Here is a 21,696-nt window from a genome sequence, read left to right on the forward strand (position 1 = left end):
CAACCAGGTAGTGTATCGTAAACAACGAAATTTGTCAACGAGTTTTGGTTGTGTGTGTGTTAAGAACCATAGCACACTCAAGCAACGAAATATGCCGCGAATTAGTAACATACACAAAATCAGAGTTGCCTTAATCATTAATTTTGACAGATAATGCACTCCATTTCGCTGTTGGGCAACTGCCACTACCAATAATTATATATATCTTGCGTGCAACCGACTGAAATTCGAAGAATTTTTTTTAAACAAAATGTCTCGGAAATTTTTTCTAATAATAAAATTGTTTCTAAAGACAACATTTCTATAAAAATTTTTCTAAAGACAAAATTTCTATGTAATTTTTTCTAAAGACTAAATTTCTACGAAATTTTATCTAATTTTTTAAATACTCTCAGACGAAACAAAATTTTAATAATTCTCTTGTTTGTCTCACAATATTAAATTCAACACTTTTTTGTTTTTGGTTTCTAACTTTCTTTTATTCTGTTATCATTATTATTTGGTATAAACAATATACATATATTTATTTATTAATAATTTGTATTTTTATATAAATCCTTTTAAAAAGTAAGCTTTTATTAATGAACTTTTTGTCATTAAGGTAGAGTTTATAGAGTTTAGTGTGCCTATAGCAACACTAACAGACGAGTACCATAGTAGTTTTGTTATCACTTACTATAACTGACCAATTAAATTGTTAATGATTTTTGTTTATTAGTTTTTTTTTAAGTGTACGAATATTTTGTTAGTTTGTATGTCTGTCTGTCTGCTTGTTAACACAATTTCATTATAAAAAAATATTCTTTGTTTTTAAATAAAAAATTGAAAACCTTGGCCACACTTTGAATGTTACGTTTACATTTTTTTGCCGCTGCTAATGTTAAATGTTTTGCATAATAAAAAAAAAACTAACGACAGCAATTGTCTGTGGTCATTATTGGTTATAAACAAATCCTTATAGCATATACATATTTATCAAATAAAATCATATTGAGAAATAAATATCACCAGCAGTCAGTAGAAGAGTACCGAATGTAAAACGGTTTTATTGCGCCTCGATTCAAATTCTTGCAGGAGTTCGTCTATATCATTATCCAAGTCACTTGATTTTGACATCTACAATGGAAAAAAATGGCAAAAATTAAATTGATTTAAAAAAATAAATAAATTTTTAACAAGAATAACACTTGACAAATATTTCAAAAATAAAACATTTGGCAAAAAAAAATATGTAGGAATAAAATTTTTAAAAATCGTTGACAAAATTTGGTTAAATTTTCTGGTTTCTCTTAATTTCAAAAATATTTTGTAAACATTTTCCAAAAAATTAATTTTTTCCCGAAAAAACATAAAAACATAAAAGAAGCAAAATCGGCAGTTCGGTTTATATGGGAGTTGTATCAAGCTTTTGATCGATTCAGACCATCTTAGACACGCATGTTGAGTGTCATGAGAGAAGCCGTTGTACAAAATGTCGGCCAAATCGGATGAGAATTGCGCACTCTAGAGGCTCAAGAAGTCAAGATCCCAGATCGGTTTATATGGCAGTTATATCTGATTATGTACCGATTTGAGCCATACTTAGCACAGTTATTGGAAGTCACAATAAAACATCTCATGCAAAATATCAGTCAAGTCGGAGGAGAATTGCGCCCTCTAGAGGCTCAAGAAGTCAAGATCCCAGATCGACTTACATGGCAGTTATATCGGGTTATGTACCGATTTGCGCCATACTTAGCAGAGTTATTGGAAGTCGTAACAAAACACCACGTGCAAAATTTCAGCCAAATCCGACTAGAATTGCGCCCTCTAGAGGCTCAAGAAGTCAAGACCCAAGATCGGTTTATATGGCAGCTATCTCAAAACATGAACCGATTTGGCCCATTTACTATCCCAACCGACCTACACTAATAAAAAGTATTTGTGCAAAATTTCAAGCGCCTAGCTTTACTCCTAGCGTGATTTCGACAGACAGAGGGACGGACGAAAATGGCTAGATCGACTTAAAATGACATGACGATCAAGAATATATATACTTTATGGGGTCTCAGACGCATATTTGAGGTGTTACAAACACAATAAAGAAATAAGTATACCCCCAGCCTATGGTGGAGGGTATTAAAAAACCATTCAAATAAAATGACCAAACATATATAAACATCAATTGTTTTGAAAAAATTGTATGAAAATTATCAAAAAAAAGCTTCAGTCGAATAGTTGTATAAAATTTAATTTGTTGTTGAGGAATAGTTGACCTCTTACTCTTTATACGCCGCAGTTTATTCGTTTTGAAGTCATATATTTATTAAAACTCTTTTTTTTTTTGTTTTTTAGTTGCTTAACTTGTTTTTGTTTTCAAATATTTCGATACACCATCGATTATCATCGTCAGTGAATTTCATTGTTTCTGCCAAAGTTGAAATTTCCCTGATGATGATCGTCGTTGATGTATCGGAATATTTGAAAACTACATAACAAAAGGAATTGGAAACAAAAACATCGAATTGTTAACAAATATATGACCTCGATCCAGGGAAACAAAGATTAGAATTTTTAAATCTTTTATAAAATGAACGAAGGTTTATTAAATATCAATATTTGTCAATCAACTAAAAGAATTAGAAACCAAAAACATAGAATTATTAATAAATCAATGACCTCGTTCCAGGGAAATTTTCTCTAGAGACAAAATTTCTATGAAATTTTCTCTAAAGACAAAATTTCTATGAAATTTTCTCTAAAGACAAAATTTCTATGAAATTTTCTCTAAAGACAAAATTTCTATGAAATTTTCTCTAAAGACAAAATTTCTATGAAATTTTCTCTAAAGACAAAATTTCTATGAAATTTTCTCTAAAGACAAAATTTCTATGAAATTTTCTCTAAAGACAAAATTTCTATGAAATTTTCTCTAAAGACAAAATTTCTATGAAATTTTCTCTAAAGACAAAATTTCTATGAAATTTTCTCTAGAGACAAAATTTCTATGAAATTTTCTCTAAAGACAAAATTTCTATGAAATTTTCTCTAAAGACAAAATTTCTATGAAATTTTCTCTAAAGACAAAATTTCTATGAAATTTTCTCTAAAGACAAAATTTCTATGAAATTTTCTCTAAAGACAAAATTTCTATGAAATTTTCTCTAAAGACAAAATTTCTATGAAATTTTCTCTAAAGACAAAATTTCTATGAAATTTTCTCTAAAGACAAAATTTCTATGAAATTTTCTCTAAAGACAAAATTTCTATGAAATTTTCTCTAAAGACAAAATTTCTATGAAATTTTCTCTAAAGACAAAATTTCTATGAAATTTTCTCTAAAGACAAAATTTCTATGAAATTTTCTCTAAAGACAAAATTTCTATGAAATTTTCTCTAAAGACGAAATTTCTAAAAAATTATTTTAAATACATAATTTTTAAGAAATTTCAAAAAACAAATTTGTATTTTATAACAACATTTTTAAGAAATATTCTCTAAAGACAAAGTTTAAAAAAAATCCTCTAAACACAAAAATTTTTATAGAAGTTCGCTTAAAACAAGATTTCTGTAAAATGTTAGTTTTTATTTTTTAGATTTATTTCTTAAACATTTGGTCTGTAGAAAAATTTTTGTTAAAAATTTTGTCTTCAGAATAAAACTCTTTTTTAATTAAAATTTCTTCCTGAATCTAAAGAAAACTTCCTAAAAAAATTCGCTTAAGAAAAAATCCTAAAAAAATATCTCCAAAGGCAAATTCTTTACGAAATTTTCTCTAAAACAAAATTTCAATGAAATAAGAAATTTTCTCTAATAATTTTTTTTTTAATTTTTATAGCAATTTTGTCCTGAACCTAAAGAAAACTTCCTAAAAATTTTTTTCATATGATTTAAAATCAAACTTGAAAATTTCAACATTTCTGTCACATAAATGCAATACTTGTTGTGAAAATGCGACATCAAACTCAAGCAATGGTGATTGCCTCCTTACGACATCATGCCACATATAATTTTTTGTTGACAGCATGTTGATGATGGAATCGCCCAGCCACGCAATGGTTTTCGATAGATGTTTTCAATAGCAAAAATGTGACGTTTGTAGGCCTTTAATATATGTACGTCTGGTTCACAATGGTCACATACAAAAACGAAATATGAACTTGAATGACATTATCATCACTCATAGAAATAGTTGCAAATCCATAAGGTGTTGAAATTGAATATAATACTAGAAAATGTACATGTCTAGTTTTAAAAAGGTCAAATCCAATTGAAGCAGTACCAGCATACTTTAGATCAGTGTTGGGCACACTATCACATGTGCACACTAAGCCCATGGGCTTATGTCCTATGCACTTACACAATAATTTGCAATAGTATGCTGTTTAAGATGATCAATGAAAAGAATTGACTTGAAAACTTTTTAAGGGTCATTCCTTAAAACCTGTAACAACCATTTTGGTTTAGAGAGGTTTGCGTACGTGATCATTACACGACTTGGAAATTTTGGACTTTTCTGAACTTAGTTTTTTACAAGAAGTGACTGCGGCCCATTCAAAATTGTCTTTGGATATTGCAGATGTAATGATTACAATAAGGATAGCCTCATTTTAGAGTGATTATGATTTTCAGGTTTCTTCTGGTCATCAAATGCTGAATTATGTATGGCTAAATATAGCTTCTGTCCTTGTCCTTCTGCGAAAGCAAAGGCGTTTGAGTCGACAAACTGTCATCAAAATTTCCTATAAAACTATTTTCCTTTTTTTGAAAACCAACAGATTTTCCTCATAATAAGCGATTAGCTCCGTGACCAACCTTTCGAAACCGGCAATAAAAAGGTGGTCGCTTATTATTGATTTTTTTTTGAATCGCACAGCTCTAATTGATAGGAGAGAACTATCTCCGCTGTTTCTTAATGGAATGGAATTTTGCCTTTTGAAGGTTGAGATATTCACTATTATTCCGGTTGGCGGTGGCGGAGTCGAAGTTCGACACATTTACAATACGGTATTTTTGTTATCACGTTAGCCGAATGCGACTATTAAATTTGGCGAAAACGATTAGTGTATAAATAAATAGCACTCTTGAGTTCATTACACCTATTTGTTAAAACAGTATGGAGCTTACTTTAACATTATTTTGTTATTTACTGCAATATATTTAAACAAACTGTCGAAGGCAAATAAGTTACAGAATATGTACCACGAAATGTAGAATTCGACTTCGACTACGACAGCTGTGGTATTTCGCCTTCGACAACCGGAATAAAGATGATTGAGTACATCATTTTACCCTGACGTCTACAAATTTGGGCCTATGGCTCATACAGACAGATATGTTTTTGTGGCTGGTTAACATGTATGTAGCCAAAACTTTGTCCAAAGGTCAAACGAAAGCTCAGAAATAGTTCTTAGCAATGATATGCGACCTATAAGATATATAAAACAAATTATTCATAATTATTGTTTTCTCATGTACTATATTTATGCATATTTTATCTGCTTTGTTAAGAGTAAGAAGGCACAGCACCCACACAAAGCCCAGACCAACAAAATGCTGAATTTCCTCTATTTTATACTTGTTATTTATATCCTCACAACAAGATTCATCATCGAACGTTTCAAATGACAATGGTTGAGTTTTGCAACAACTATTGTAGATCATTACCATAATTATCATGTCCGCAATAAGAAACGCGCCCATCAATGCTTCTTCATGGTTATCTTCGATATCAACATTAAATATATGTACAGGTCGGTTATCAGTTACATCAATTGATTCCATATACTCCAAAACCTGATCGTATACACGTTCCTCAACTGTAACAATTATATCAAATTTTTCTTTGCATTCTTGAAAACGTTCGGGACACTTTTTGATGCGGCGATTACGATCCAACATGTGCAGCAAACCGTTCTGTGTGTAGCTTTAAAATGTGGGAGAAAAGAACACAAATTAATAAAACACCCAACTCTCTTCCCAGTTGACATGATATATTACAACTTACTATTGTTTGTCTTTGCTGCTCAGGTCGTTGTAGATGTAATCATAGCTGGTGCCAAATTCATAGATATTAGGTTTATCAATCGCTGTTCCGGGCAATTTGACAGTCTGACCAACCCCAAAAGACCGTACATAGAAGCCCTTCTTGGCTAGGAAATTGTGTGCCTCCATAGACCGATTCATATTTGATGAGCATACAACGGCTATGGATAAATTGCTGTTAATGGACATTTTTTACTGTTATTTATTGTTAAAACTGTTAAATAAATTCCGAAATGAGGCTCTACGATTGTGAAAACTTTGACAAATATGACATTTGACATATGCTCAATGTTAATCATTGGATTTCGTAAGGTATGTAACGTATTGTGCAACGTATGTGAGAGTTTAAACCCAATCAAAGAGTCAGCGTCAAGTTGTTTTTCATGCACTTTATGGCTGGTACTATGTTCGTTTTTCACAAAATTTTTTCATGATTATTTTTTTAGATAATAGATTTTGAAGCAAAAAATCTTGTTGGTTTCATTCAGTAGAACATTCCCTCAATATTTATGAAAAAAATTTCTTATATGTATTATGTTTTCATTGAGATTGTTGTAGTGTTTCAAAAAAGTAACAGTGAAAAATGTATGTTTTCAACTGTGAAATACGTATATAGTACCAGCCTATATATGGGAAAGCAAAAAACCGCCGCGGCTAGACTCAGAGTCTAGCGTCATGCCGCTGAAATAGATTCTATTCCATTTTGGCAGCGTCGCTCTCTATAACTCTTTTCTCAGCACATACCTCTCTGAAAATGTTGCCACCTTTTCATAAAAATTCGTTACATTGCCAACAATTTTCAGAGATTTTTATTAAAAATATGGTAACATTACATGAAAAAATAGACATTTACAAAATTGCAGATGTTTGTGTGTTGAATTTACAGAAAATATACAAATTCTTTTAAGCGATGTAATTACAATTAAGTTTATATACTTTGAAATTATTAAAAGTGTAACAGCTATAAAAATTAAATAACATCTTTACCAGCTGTCTCCATGTTTCTCTCTCATCCCCCAAGTTTGACTCCAGACTCCGCTGCCAGCGATTTTTTTCGATTATGACTTTTGACTCTTTGATTGGGTTTAAACTCCTAACATCCACATTTAAGAAGAAGCAGATTTTCATATACATTGAGGTTGGACAGCTGCATTAATAGAAAAGAAGAAGAAGAACTTCTATTATAATTATCAAATCATCCATCAAACGTGCAAAAAAGCCAACGCTATATCCCAAATTTCCAAAGGGATAAAAGCACAAAAGGCTTCTATTCTACAACATTTGGACAAGAGTGTGGTATTAAACCAAGAATTACTCAACTACACACCAATTCTTTGAGTAGATTAATATCAAACCGGCATTTGTATTAGAGTATAGAGAAGAAACAATGGACGATGACTTATTGCTAAAGCAGCCAAATGACCGACGTTTAGGGGAAAATGTGTCTCTACCGCCTGGTCCTCCTGGTGCGGAGTTTGATGTGCCTGAATTTGGTAAGAATTAAGGATATTTGTTTGATAGTATACCCTTTTTATAGTATATAAAACTTTTAAGAAACGAAAAATGCTCCACCCAAACCACCACCCCTTAAAGAAGAAAGCACTACTGCTGAAAAATCAAGCAGACGCCGGTCGCCTTCTGGCAGTCCACCACGAAAACGTAGATCTGTTTCACGTGGTCGACGTTCACCATCGTCTCCACCACACAGCCGCAGTAGAAACCGTCGTTCACCATCTCCACGACGTAATCGTTTTAGGGATTATTCGCCAGATAGACGTCGCTATAATCGTCGTTCACCGGATCGTCGTCGTTATAACAATAGGGGTGGAAAGGGACGTGATCGCTATAGAGGACGGGGCAGAAGTTCCAGTCGTTCGATAAGTCGTAGCCCCACACCACCTAGAAGGGGGGGTGGAAGTCGTTGGTCGCCCAAAAAGAAGCCAAGCTCGCCGTCTCATCCACCCCCACTAACTGCAACAGCTCCACCACCTCCACCCTATGGAGTAATGCCACCACAAATGTATGGCGATGGCTATGGAACATCAGCAAGCTATAACCAATATGGAGTACCACCACCACAAGCAGGTTTTGTACAACCCAGTGATACATATGCTGGCATGCAGCCTCAAACATCAGCATTCAATGCGGCTTATCCGCCACCGGGATCATGGGGTGTAGGTAAGTGAAAAGGAAAGATTTGAAATTAAAAAGATTTAAATTGAATTTAATTCAACAGAATTGGAAAAGTCTATTTTTATATGGCACATAGCTATCTTTTTGTATCTGTTCTAAAAAAAGAAAAATAAGTTATTAAATTCAATTATGGTGCCAGCTCATAGTTCGTTTTAATCTATTATGTGCTTAAAATCATTTAATTTATATAAAAACATATCTTATCTGCCCAAATTGATTCGTTTCATATTTAATAGCTTAACCAACGAACTGTAAAAAATCGCTTTGTTTTTAAGATACGCTATTTGCCTCGCCAATTATACGTGTCTATTGATATGCACATTACGTGCAAACTTCAATACAAGCAATCCCATATGAGCCGGTTGCAAGTGCCGGATTGACCTGATGGAGTTCTTCATCAGCAAGGGCTGCCGCTTCAGTGTAAAACATTGCTACAACAACAACAACTTGCATACAAGCATACTTATATAAGTAAAACACCTCCACTTTGATAGATATTTAGTAAGGGGAGGGTGATGACTAAACGTTATACCTAGGCCAATAGAAAAAACCTCGCTGTTATTCCACAATGCCCTTCTTTCCGCTAAACAAACATTCACACATAATTTGATCGTTCAGGACAAAGCTTTTTTTCCTACCATATGGAGATATGACAAACACCGTTTGTATGTACCGGATTGACCCGATGAAGTCCTTCATCGGTAAGGTCTGCCTCCTCAGTGTATAACAAACTGTTATAACAACAACAAACACTTTTTTAGTTTATCGAGTGCCTGTAAATCCCATATCCTATACAATGCACATACTTACCCTTATAACCCACCACTCTGCAAGCTAATGACTTCACCCAATCTCGTTAATTTGCCCAGTGTTGTCGGATTTAAATTTAAACTCCAGTTTAGGGGTATTCTACTTTAAATCCGGGCTTGAAATAAATTTCAGAAAGAATGGGCAGAACACGGGTTGAAACTCTGAGCTCATCGTCAGCATAAGAAGCTCGGCTAAGAACTACCGGTCGTCGACAATCAGCGATATCGGGTGGAGAGTTCAGTCAGAGGTCGTTCGGCAACTTGCTTAAATACTGAATGCCTATGATACTCGAAATAACCAATTGCTTTAAGGAGTGGCATTATGCTCTGGACCTATGTGCCCTTCGAAGAATGATTGGTAACAAGAAGATTGCCCCAAGACATACTCTGATTTCCATTCCCGATCATATCCCTTTGCAAATGTATGTTGGGTATGAAGAAAGCCCTAAGACTGAGGGAGTCAGGAAGCTGGCGTTCATCTAATTTTGGGTATTCTTTTCTGCTAGATTATGGGGTGGGATGAAGCCATGCTGCATGCGGCGTGACGACTATTTTCCAGGGTAGTCCATACTTGCCGACAAGTTGGACAGAGTGTTACTGGCGCATTCATAGCCCACGCTTTTAACACGGACAGCGTCGACCCGAAAGGCTTCGGATTTGCTAAGTTTGTTGACGGCTGTCCTCGGGCCTTCACTGCCAAATCGTCTGCTTTTTTATTTTCCCTTACTCCGCTATGACCGGCACCCAAACCATTCTCAGATAAGGCGTTAATCTCCTTCTTACACTCCAAGACTGTTCGTGACCTTACCATTCTGGTTGTTATTGCCCTTATGACCAGTTTACTGTTCGTAAGGATATTCACACTCGACATCCTCACGTTAGCATCACACCATTTCACGCATTCCGTGATCGCCCGGATCTCCGCCTGCAGGACCGTATTATGGTCAGACAGTCTAAAACAGTTCTCAGTCCCTGGGTTCTCAAAGTAGATCCCTAGGCCCATTCTGTTCTCTAGCTTTAAATCTTCCAAATGGCAGTACTAGGGTTACTTCAATCCAAGACTGTGCCTCAGGAAGCAGTGCCACGCACTCGACCTCAAGTGTCGTCTCAGGTATCCGATCGCAAACCTCTTTCCTTCCTTCCAGGGTACCTATCGTCGCCTCGATTTTACTGCGATGGTATGAGCTGCTTCCATCCTCAATCCCTTCCTACATCGCCTTAAGTCTCATAGCCCCAGCGGCTGCCTCACACTTAATCTGTATGGCTATGGGTCGGATATCTAGAATAGTCTCCAGTGCCCTAGTGGGCGTGGTCCTCATCGCTCCGCCTATGCCAAGGCAACATATTTTCTAAACCTGTTGTATGGTCCTTATGTTGCACTTCTTCTCCATAGCAGTCCATCAAACTACTGAGGCGTAAATAAGTATTGGTAGAATCACGCTTCTGTAGATCCGGTGGACTATCCTCGGATCGGGGCCCCAGTTCGAGCCTACGGCCCATCTACATAGTGCCCAACATCTGTGAGCCTTCTCAGTACTTCTGGCACTGGAGATTATTCTAGATATCCGACCCATAGACGTATAGATTAAGTGTGAGGCAGTCATTGCGGCTATAAGTCTTAAGGCGAGGGAGAATGGATAGAGGGTAGGAGCAGGTCATAATATCGCGGTATAAACTAGTCGGCGATAGGAAGCCTGGAAGGAATGGTAGGTTTTCAATCGGATACCTGAGACGACACTTGAGGTGGAGTGCGAGGCACTGCTTATAAATTGACAAAAATTTACTTTTTGTAACAAATTATCCTTTTGAAGAAAATTTAGACAAAGTCTAGAGTTGGAGTCATTGTATTTCGAAACTGTTATACTATCATAATAATATTCGACGAAAACTGTTGTATTAGTGTAACCGTTTTCGATTATTTGTAGGACAGTATAACAGTTTATGAATAAGTGTTATACAACGCCTCTAACTGTAGATTTTGTCTTACCTTCAATCAAAAATAATAATTAGTCAAAAAAAAACTTATTTGTTTGGTTGTTTCAAAATGTTTCTGCTTTCTCTGCTAGCCCAGCCTTGTTCTTACACAATTTTTAAATAATTTTTTTTTATTACTTCTTCTCCAGACGCTTATGGCCAACAACAATGGATGCCACCACCACCAACACAAATACGACAATTACCGCCACCCCAACAGCAACAACAACAACAACAACAACAGCCAGCTCCCCAAACGCAACCGCCACCGCAGACGCAACCTCCAGCCGTCACCTCACCAGCTGTGGCTCCACCCATTGCAAAAGAACCGATTGTGGTTGCAAATGCAAGTGTGCCACCACCACCGACCTTGTCAAAATCGCTTCATGTATTACCAGACGCTGCACCCGGCACTGTGGATCCCAATCCTCAACATGATGGTATGTGAACGTTGATATGTTCAATGCAATTTTCAAATGAATATCCCATTCTAATACATATATATTTATAATTTGATTTAAAAAAATCCATATTTGAAATACGTGTTGCCAAAAAACATGTAAATTTAACAACGTATAGCAATAGCTTTAGTCAGAGCTCTTTAAGGTCTATTGATTGATTGATGTATTTCAACCTGATCTCCCATAAGCCATACAAGACAAGAGGCGTCAGCAATTGAGAGCAATCATACAATGTAGTATGAAGTGTGTGTGTTAGCATGATAACTTGCTGCTAGACAATAGCAACAGACATACAAAGAGAGCTTCGTAAATGAAATTATAAAAAGTTCTCCCAAAAGATTTTTGCTAATTTGTTCCTTTCTTATTGTTTGTGTTTTCCATATGAAACCAATGCTTAGCTGTTGCCCAGGAAGCCGAAAATCAGCGTGATGAGCTTAAAAAGCAACGCACCAGCTACTTGAAAAAGACCGCAGTTTTGAAAAAGGAATTGAAAATGTTGAAGGAGCAACGCAAAGATTTGCATTCGGGCAAGGCTCCTGCATCGCCCACCACCAAGGGATTCATCGATGAAAATGAAAAATTGCAGGTATGTTTGCTGTGTGTGTCTGTCTGTCTCCTTGGAGGTTTGATAGTTTTGTTTGCCTCAAATTTACCACATTTGTGTTCTATGAGATAAAATTTGTTTTCCTATTGTGTTCTTTTCAATTCAATTGTCTTAAAAATATGCACTTGCCTTTGGTTCCATATAGTTTTTGAATAATGACATTTTTCTTTAGCCCATTGATCCCACCATTGTTGTTGTTGTTGTTAAAATGCATACTTTCTACTCGTACATCGTAGAAATATAAATGTGTGCATAGTATAATACCAATATGTGTATTTTTGTGAGACTATGACACTATGACATGTCAAATTCCGCTGGTTGTGAAGGCAAAAACCACCAACGAACAAACAACAAAGCCGAACTCCAAATTTTTGATGTTAATTGTGGAAATGCACCAGCAGCCGTCAAAATGTATATCTAATATTTTTATAAGTAACTATTGTTTGAATATTGTAAATTAGGCTGTTTTTTTTGTTATAAACAAAACCAAAAATTGTAAAACATAGTTATAAGCCAAGGAGATGATGCTGACCCTCTAGCAGAAAAAAAACTGCTTAGGCGATTTCCGACAATGGGCTAAACAAACTGGGGCAACGGTGAACGGTGGCGTGAACTTTTGTGGATTTGTTTTCTTCTCCCCTATATCAATGTTGGCTGCACCTGTGATCTTCACCATCAAAATGCAAACACTAAAAGCATAAATAAATATTGTTATTTACTTGCCTTCAAACCGATTTTAACCTATTTGTATTTCTCCTTCCTTTTTTACTGTTTTAGAATCAAATCCAAAAGAAACTAAGCACCATTGAGAATGTTATTGATATGCTAACTGGCATAATAGGTGATGAGAATATCGACAAGGACGATGAGCCCGCGGATGAAGGAGATGCTGACCAGCTCTTGAAGGATGCTGCTGCCTCGGCCAAAGCATCCTCAATAGTAACGGCTACCACACAAAAGCTATCGGAAAAAAAGGAACGAGCTACGGAGAAGAAGAAGCAAAGCTCTTCCTCATCATCAGAAAGTTCATCCGATTCATCATCTTCTTCGTCAGACTCCTCATCATCGTCGGATGAAGATGATGCCCATCGCAAAAAAGCTGAGGAAGACGATGATAGTTCTCCAGAACGCTTAAAAAAGAAAGTTATTGAATCGATGAAAAACAAGGAAAAAGAAATTGTTCGCAAAGCAGAAGTCAAAGTGTAAGTAGCCTTCTAATAGAGTATGCTAAGAATTATAAATAAGCCGATACTATGGTGTTAGTATTATATATAAGTGCTAAAGCCAGATAAGGTCGTCCAACAGTGACAGTTATAAGTGATAATGAAGCGGAACGAAATGTATAAATATAAGAGCTTGTCATAAAACAGCGAGAAAGGATGGAATTCAAAACGTACGGCAAACAAGAATGGGAATAAAATGAGATCTGCAATGAAGCGACATCTCTTTTTAAAAAAACTTTAGGGCCATTGTAAAAAGAAGGAAATTTTATGCATCCTCTAGATCAGAAAATCGCCTCACATAGCATTCGTTTGCCAAGCTGGTTTTCTATAAGCGGATTTGACATTAATTTAGCAATTTATCATACTACCTGTCCATTATGACTTCTTGCTGTCACGTAGGATTGCGTAACTGTTATTGTAGTAGTCCCATACATATGGATTTGCGATTCTTGGCCAGCACCTTTGGAAGAGCTGAGTCGCTTCGTTCCATAGAAACGCGATAACTATATTATCTTCGCTGGTGTCGTGCTACTGGCATGCTCCTTGTCTAATTGTACGCCAGGCTGTCGTGACGGTGAAGAGATACTCAAATCCGAAGAAGACATAGTCTTTGCAGTTACCGCGGGTAAAGTAAAGTCTGATTTGCTACCAGATTTCAGTTTTTTCCTCTGCTGGTGTTGTGTTACTGGTATGCACCTTGTCTAACTGTACCAGCCAGCCTGTCTTAGCCGTCTCTCGAAGAGATACTCCAATCCGAAGAAGACATAGTCTTTGCAGTTACCGCGGGTAGGGTAAAATCTGATTCGCTACCAAATTTCTTTTTATATGCCTACGATGGTTTCGTGCTACTGGTATGCACCTTGTCTAACTGTACGCCAGCCTGTCGTGACGGTCCCTCAAAGAGATACTCCAATCCGAAGAAGACTTAGCCGTTCGGCTGAGAGCTGTCAGGCGTGTTTACAGGTTGCGAATGGTGGAATGCTTCGTATACAGAGTAGCTGCAATTGCGGTCGCTGACAGTCAGCGGTATCGTGTGGAGGGTCTCAGTGAGAGGCCGTGCTGCACCGGCTCTTGCTTGGGTATTGAGTGCCTGTGTTACTCAATGTGACGCGGCGTGTTGTTGCCGCCTTTAATGACCAATGTCCATATCGAGATTATGCAGCTTGAGCCAGCACTTTTACTCTTTCAGTCCCCTTTTGATTTTTTCATTCTATTTTTGATCTTTTACTTCCCCTTTTGACAGTTTCAGTGTCATTTTTACTTTTCCAGTCCCTCTTGAACCTTTCAGTTCCTTGGACCATTCCATTCCTTTTTTGGCCACTTTCCATATTCACACTTTTGAACCTTTAGTCCCCTTATTACCATTTTGGACCGCTTTTGTCCCGTTCATTCACCTTTTTGGTCCTTTCTGCCGCCTTTTGACCCTTCAGTAACCTTTAAACACCTTTCAGTAACCTTTTAATACTTTCAGTGTCATTTTTACTTTTCCAGTACTCTTGACCCTTTCAGTCCCTCTTGAACCTTTCAGTTCCTTGGACCATTCCATTCCATTTTTGGCCACTTTCCATATTCACACTTTTGAAAATTTAGTCCCCTTATTACCATTTTGGACCGCTTTTGTCCCGTTCATTCAACTTTTGGTCCTTTCTGCCGCCTTTTGACCCTTCAGTAACCTTTTAACCCTTTCAGTCCCTTTTTAAACCTTTCAGAGCCCATTTAACCCTTTCGGTCCCCTTTTAATTCTTTCAGTACCCTTTTAACTCTTTCAGTCCCCTTTTCAACCTTTCAGACCCCATTTAACCCTTTCAGTCCTCTTTTAATTCATTCAGTACCCTTTAATCATTCCTGTCGCCTTTGGACCTTTCAGTCCCCTTTTGATTCTTTCGATCTCTTTTGGATCCTCTCAGTGCCTTTTTTATCCATTCGGTCCCCTATTGACCCATTCAGTCCCATTTTGATCATTTTAGTGCCTTTTTAATCCATTTGGTCCCCTTTTTACCCCTTCGGTCTCCTTTTTACCCTTTCTGTCCCTTTTTAACCCTTTCGGCCTCCTTTTATAATTTTTGTCGCCTCTGACCTTTCAGACACCTTTTGATTCTTTCAGTCCCCTTTCAACCTTCTCAATCCTCTTTTGGCCCATTCATACCCTTTTGATGATTTCAGTCGTATTTTGATTCTTCCAATCCCTTTTTGATCCTTTTAGTGCCTTTTTATCCATTCAGTCCCCTTTTGACCCGTTCGGTCTCCTTTTGACCCGTTCGGTCTCCTTTTGTCCCGTTCGGTCTCCTTTTGACCCGTTCGGTCTCCTTTTGACCCTTTCAGGCCCTTTTACCCCTTTTGATTCTTTTAGTCCCCTTTCAATCCCCTTTTGTCCCGTTCAGACCCCTTTTGGGTCCTTTCAGTGTCTTTTTGATCCATTCTGTCCCTTTTTGTCCTTTCAGTCCCCTTTTGATTCTTTTAGTCCCCTTTTAACCTTCTCAAACCTCTTTTGACCCATATATCCTTTTTTGACCCGTTCATCCCCTTTGATCATTTCAGTCGCCTTTTGATTCTTGCATTCCCTATCAAAAAGGGTCTTTTTGACCCACACAGTTCCCCTTTGACCTGTTCAGTTTTCTTTTGATAATTTCAGTCCCCTTTTCATTCTTTCAGTCCCTTTTTTAATATTTCAGTGTCTTTTTTAATTCTTTCAGTCTCCTTTTGACGATTTTACCTTTTAGTCCCCTTTTTACCCTTTTAGTCCCCTTTTTCCCTTTCAGTTCCCTTTTTACCTTTTTCTTCCGCTTTCGAACATTTCAACCCCAGCACAGTCTTTCTAGAGTTAATGCCAAGTTTTAGCCTATCCATACAACTACCTTAACTCCGCGTGAAAAGCTGGAAAAGGTCATCAACGGGAGATGACGATGCGTAAATAACGACCTTCAACCTTTATTTCTAACCAAAACTAAAAATCATAAAAGACCCCTCCATGCGGAGTTCCTCTAGGCACATCCTTCCTAATCGATTCTTTCGTTCGTAATTCGTCGATAAGCCTGTCTATCAACATCCGGTCAAAATAATTTCCCAGGAAAGATGGGAATATGGCCGACCAGGATATTCATACGTTGCCTTATTTGAATGACCATAATGGATCCACGCAAGGCCATTTGCAATTGCTGGTTGAGTATTTTTGTGGGTCCTCGTGCAGTTCTAATATTGGGTTGCCCAAAAAGTAATTGCGGATTTTTTAAACGAAAGTAAATGCATTTTTAATAAAACTTAGGATGAACTTTAATCAAATATACTTTTTTTACACTTTTTTTCTAAGGCAAGCTAAAAGTAACAGCTGATAACTGACAAAAGAAAGAATGCAATTACAGAGTCACAAGCTGTGAAAAAATTTGTCAACGCCGACTATATGAAAAATCCGCAATTACTTTTTGGGCAACCCAATATATTGTAGCTTTATCGTACCCCAACCCCAGCACAGTCTTTCTAGGGTTAATGCCAATCCCTTCCAAACCCTTCTTCCGTTCGTTGATAAGCCTGCCTATCAGCATCAAAATAATTTACCAGGAGATTGATGATCCTTATGTCCAATATGGCCAGCAAGGATATGCATACGTTACCTTATTTGGATGGCCATAATGGATCGCCTCAAATTTTATGTCATTGCAAACAAAAGACAGCTGTTATGTAATTGTGTGAAATTTTTAATAAATGTTTTCCTTACCCTTTTAAAGGCCCTCGAAAAAGGAACGTTTCAATTATGTGTTCTATGATCCAGAAATGCATTGGTGTCAAACTTGTAATATTTTCCCAAAAACGGCAAAAGATTATCTCAATCACTTGCACTCGAAAGAGCATATGGAACGCGAAGCCATAGAGACCCCTTGGCACACAGATATGATAACCGATGTAAGTATAAAAAAAACAGCAAAAAACAAAAAAGTCCAATAATTGTTTTTACCTTAACAGCAATTTCCCACTTATGAGAATGCCCCAACGAAGAGAACACCCATAAGGGGTCTAACCTTCTTTGTGCCAGCTACCTCTTGGTTTTGCAAACTCTGCAGTATTTGGATGGGGGATTTGCATTGCGCCTCGACGCATCTAAAGTCTCAATTGCATGCCAGTAAATACAATGTAAGTTAGCCATCAAACAACAAAATGTTGCTTAGAGAATGTATGCCTAGTTTATGTCCTTTTTTGATTGATTTTAGACATTTTTGGAAGAAAATCCCCATTATGAAGTCAATTGGCTGGCCGATCGGCAGAAAGTTTTGAATGAACAAAAGCATAATCCATTGCCTCAGCAAATTACTTCGGTATCCACAACAGCTGCTGAACGTAAGAAATCTAAGAAGGATGATGAAAAGGCCAAGAAGCGCAAAAAGAAAAGGTAAGCTTGTATTAAGACCTTCTGTCTTTAATTAAAATCTCATTTCTCCCTCAGTGACAAAAAGCAGAAGAAAAAGAAAAAGAAGTCTAACAAAAAACGCAAGAAGGGCGATTCTGATTCTAGTGATTCTTCATCCAGTGACTCAACATCTTCTTCGGACTCGGAAGAACCTAAGAAAAAGAAATTGCCTCCCATTGAAATTAAAGATTTAGACAATCCCAATCCTGCCGGTGTTTCCATACGCCTTTCAATGCGCAAACAAGAGGCTATTAAGCCAGATATTGCTGAAGTACCCCGCGGAGCGCAACCGGTGAAAGCGTCGCTCAAAGAGGCACCTTTAGCTCCCATGGGCGGCAAATGGACTGTGGTGCAAGAGGGTGTCAAACTTAACTCCAAAAATGAAGATCAGGAGGATGATGGCATCATACAAGAATGGAACACTGTACAACCTGTTATTAGCGAAAGTGAAAAGAAGTTATTAGAACAGCTAAAGGGCAAACTTAAAAATAAGACAGGCACTGAACAAATACCAGCCAAGGCCGGCAACAGTGCTAACAATACAACGGCTCTTAATGCAGCTCGCACTGAAGTGGAGAAAGAGAATCGCAGTAGGGATCGTTTCGATCGTCGCGATAATCGTAATTCCAGAGATAATCGGGATCGACGTACCGCCAGACGTTCCATGTCCCGAAGTCCCACTCGTAGTCGAAGCCGAGGTAGGGACTACCGCCGACATATGCGTCGTTCCAGATCGCATAGCAGAGGTCGTGGTGGCTGGCGTGGCAGAAGACGCAATGATCGCTCCCGCTCTCGTTCTGTGAGAAGACGTTCTCGCTCCTATGATAGGCGTAGACGCACCAGATCACGTACACGTTCTCCCAGTCGGGGTCGTGTTGAGAAACCCGTAGTGCGACAGCCAGAATTTAGGCCAAGAGTGCCGGAAAAAGATAAAGAAAAGGAAAAGAAGGCTGCTGAAAGTAAAGAGAAGAAAGAAAAACAAAAAACCAAACCACCAGCCGCAGTATCAACAAACAGCAAAGTGAAATTGCCATTTATAGGAAAAATGCCTGTATTCAAAAAACAGGCAAGTGGACAACAGAGTGAGACTGATAAGCGACCTGACGAACAGCAATTAGCCGGAGCAGGTTACATGTATTCCATGGATGCCAAATCTTACACGGCTATGACTAGGCCTCCTGCACCCACAGCGGCGCAAATACAAATGGCCATGATGGAAGATGCCTACGGCAATGCGCCACCATTCCATCCAGATGCTGGCATGATGGTTGACTATGATGATTTAATGCCAGATCCTGTACAATTTGTAAACATTATGGGGCAGGTTCCACCGCCGCCACCACCTGCAGACAGTGACGATAAGGATATGTTACCTCCCGGCATAGACGAAGAAGAATCGGAAGAGTTTAAGCCCGTAGTGGAGGTACCGCCACCACCACCTCCTGGCAAGGGTGATCTACCTCAAGACCTAGAGGAGGCTTTGAACATTATATTCCCTGGTGAGAAGAAGGCCGATGAGGGAGACGAAGAAAAATCTAAAGTATCAAAGGGTAAGTAACAAACACACATAATACAAACATGACGGTAACACATTGTAGATAGTATTTACAAGTTGCAACCAGTGTATGTATGAATCAATCTTAAAAAACAACTCTCTTGAATATATATCACTATTTTTAGGTGAAACCCAAATTATAAATGACGAACCCAAGTTTCAACCCGAAGAATTGGCCAAAGATGGCATACATTTGGTCACCTTAGAAGAAACTTCACAGTTGGGCATGGATGAAGCTTCACAAATGTCCATGAATGAACCTTTGATTTTCAATAGACCGGCTACAAACAATGCCCAAAGTGTACCAACTCCAAATATAGTTGCTGCAAACATGGAAATTGAGGATTCCGACTCATATAATAACATTATTGAAAATAAACAAGCATCACCACAACTTTTAGCTTTGTCGGAGGTCAACGAAATAGAAATTGAAATGCCTCCCAATTTCGAAAATGAAATTTCGATAAATACCACAGATCTTGCAAGTGATAAAGATTTGCACCATAATATGACAAATGACACACAACAAACTGGACAAAGTGAGATCATTGTAGAAGAAAAACACATACCCATACCAGAAACTGTACCTACACCGGAGAGTATATCCACCATAGCAGAAAGTAAACAGCATACAATTGAAGCTGATACAGAGCCCCTACCGAAAGAGGTGGCTAATGACATAGAAATCACAACTGAAATTGATCTCGCCGATATACCACAACCACCACCCTCGCCCACAGAAAGCGAGAAGAATCGACGTCAAGAAGAATTGGATGATTTGGCAATGCTTGGCATTGATGCCGATGATATGGCTGCTCAATGTATATGAATGACTGAGAGGGAGTCACAAGAAGTTGGTAATAAAAGGTAAAACTAGAATTTAATTCTCTTGCTGCAAAATTTTGTGTTTAGAATTTAATTGTATGGTATGTAGAAGGGTTTATGTGTGGCAGACCTACACCCCCTTCTTATGGTGTATAACAGACAAAAAATTCTGCATGCATACCCCACATTTCACATAGGATAAAACACCTGTACACGCAAATTGATTAATGTAAAACAAACTCACATTTCCAAATAACAAAAAGAAACGTCAATAAAATCCAAAATTCCTCTTTTAACGTTTTAAAGAAAACATGGTTTTAATACATCTAGCTGATTAATACAAAAAATGTGGTGAATAAAATACAGGGTGTGCCAGAGAAAATTCTTACTTATTTGAAAAAACTCTCGAGCGATGAGTTTGCTGGAGAGAAGGCGCATCTGGAGAGTTTTTTTCTCTCTCCAGTCATTGTCATCATGTTCTGGTCTAGGGATCAGCCCTAATGTTCACTTGTTGCAGCGCAAAGTGCCTTCCGCACTCGCTTTGAAATTTGAGTTCGTGCGATTTCTTTTTATGTGGGTTATTGGGAAACCTTGGTTTATGTCCATCGACAACGAACCATGACATGCCTCAAGAACAACATTCGCGATACCATTGCCAACATACCGATTGAATTGCTGCAAATAACGGGCACTAATTTTGAAAAATCGACTTAATCAGTGTTTGCTCAAATAAAAAATAATCAAAACTATAACTGAAGTACTATTGTTTTTTATTTACCTTCCAAATAAGAAAAATTCACTGGCGCACCCTGTAAATTATAAATCTCTGTAATTGATTGACTGACCGACCGACTTACTGATCAACGCCCATCCCAAACAGCTAAAGCTAGAATCATGAAATTTTGCACAAATGTTAGTCTCGGGTCATAAGCACGGGATAAGACGGGGTTTGGTGATATTCGTACCTTTAGGTACTACCTTTTTTACGGCTTGAGCTCGGCATCTGAAATTTGTCTGTAGGTACTAGGAAAAAAAAATTGGGGGACTAAATGATTTTTTTCAAATTTCGTACATTTAAGTACCAAAAAGTGCAAGATAGTACGAAAGAGATAATCCTCGTGTAGATGGTTGCCGGACAGCGAAGGCGCTATGGCCGGTCATCGACCGGAGGAGGACGAGGGAGTTGCTGGCGTTCGATAAGAGGTCGATGAGTACTTTGACAGGGGTCATAACCGGACATTGTGCCATAGGCCGCATGGCCTCGCGTATGGGGATACCGCATAATAACTTCTGTAGGAGTTGGCACGATGAGGAGAAGACTATTGAGCACTTGCTGTGTTTCTGCCCGAGTCTGCAGAGACGTAGGCTTTCCTTTCTGGGGAGCCATTTCTTCTGTGATCTGGGTGAACTGGCGAACGTACCTCTGATACCTCTCCTGAGGTTTGTTGAGGGAACAGAATGGTTCCGACGGGTGGTGTCACAGGCTTCGGCGTAGGTAGATCCGTGCTTGCGTAGAGACGGGCGGTTCTTCACCCCACGCTCGGGCTTCTTCAATCCTCCTGTCTTTTTCTTTTATTCGTGTATAACCTTTAGTACGAGGTCTCACATTTTTTTTCTTCCCTTTCTCTC

At 37.8% G+C, this 21,696-nt stretch overlaps 2 protein-coding genes across 2 annotated transcripts; one reads left to right on the forward strand and one right to left on the reverse strand.

The window, feature by feature from the left end:
• Positions 1–909: 909 nt before the first annotated feature.
• LOC106082905 (RNA polymerase II subunit A C-terminal domain phosphatase SSU72) lies at positions 910–6,297 on the reverse strand. The gene is made up of 3 exons (XM_013245657.2): positions 5,987–6,297; positions 5,647–5,905; positions 910–1,116 (listed from the first exon to the last, which is right to left on the reverse strand). The coding sequence occupies exons 1-3, from the start codon at positions 6,211–6,213 to the stop codon at positions 1,015–1,017; spliced, it is 588 nt and encodes a 195-aa protein (XP_013101111.1). The 5' UTR covers positions 6,214–6,297; the 3' UTR covers positions 910–1,014.
• A 901-nt stretch (positions 6,298–7,198) lies between these two features.
• LOC106082912 (zinc finger matrin-type protein CG9776) lies at positions 7,199–20,377 on the forward strand. Its single transcript, XM_013245668.2, has 10 exons — positions 7,199–7,517; positions 7,579–8,202; positions 11,150–11,440; positions 11,860–12,047; positions 12,843–13,267; positions 17,011–17,185; positions 17,246–17,413; positions 17,491–17,669; positions 17,724–19,237; positions 19,368–20,377. The coding sequence occupies exons 1-10, from the start codon at positions 7,412–7,414 to the stop codon at positions 20,069–20,071; spliced, it is 4,374 nt and encodes a 1,457-aa protein (XP_013101122.2). The 5' UTR covers positions 7,199–7,411; the 3' UTR covers positions 20,072–20,377.
• The last annotated feature ends 1,319 nt before the right edge of the window (positions 20,378–21,696 follow it).

Source organism: Stomoxys calcitrans, chromosome 4 (genome assembly GCF_963082655.1).
Source record: "Stomoxys calcitrans chromosome 4, idStoCalc2.1, whole genome shotgun sequence".
Lineage (NCBI taxonomy): Eukaryota > Metazoa > Arthropoda > Insecta > Diptera > Muscidae > Stomoxys > Stomoxys calcitrans.

What these genes read in the sequence shown, in the direction of transcription:
- LOC106082912 (XM_013245668.2), top strand. Translation starts at nt 7,412, where the DNA reads ATGGACGATGACTTATTGCTAAAGCAGCCAAATGACCGACGTTTAGGG. An exon ending in ATGAAAATGAAAAATTGCAG is followed by an intron (nt 12,048 to 12,842) that starts GTATGTTTGCTG and finishes TTACTGTTTTAG; the next exon opens with AATCAAATCCAAAAGAAACT. An exon ending in AAAATCTAAAGTATCAAAGG is followed by an intron (nt 19,238 to 19,367) that starts GTAAGTAACAAA and finishes CACTATTTTTAG; the next exon opens with GTGAAACCCAAATTATAAAT.
- LOC106082905 (XM_013245657.2), bottom strand. Translation starts at nt 6,213, where the DNA reads ATGTCCATTAACAGCAATTTATCCATAGCCGTTGTATGCTCATCAAAT. An exon ending in AGCAGCAAAGACAAACAATA is followed by an intron (nt 5,906 to 5,986) that starts GTAAGTTGTAAT and finishes CACATTTTAAAG; the next exon opens with CTACACACAGAACGGTTTGC. An exon ending in TTGCGGACATGATAATTATG is followed by an intron (nt 1,117 to 5,646) that starts GTAATGATCTAC and finishes TTTCCATTGTAG; the next exon opens with ATGTCAAAATCAAGTGACTT.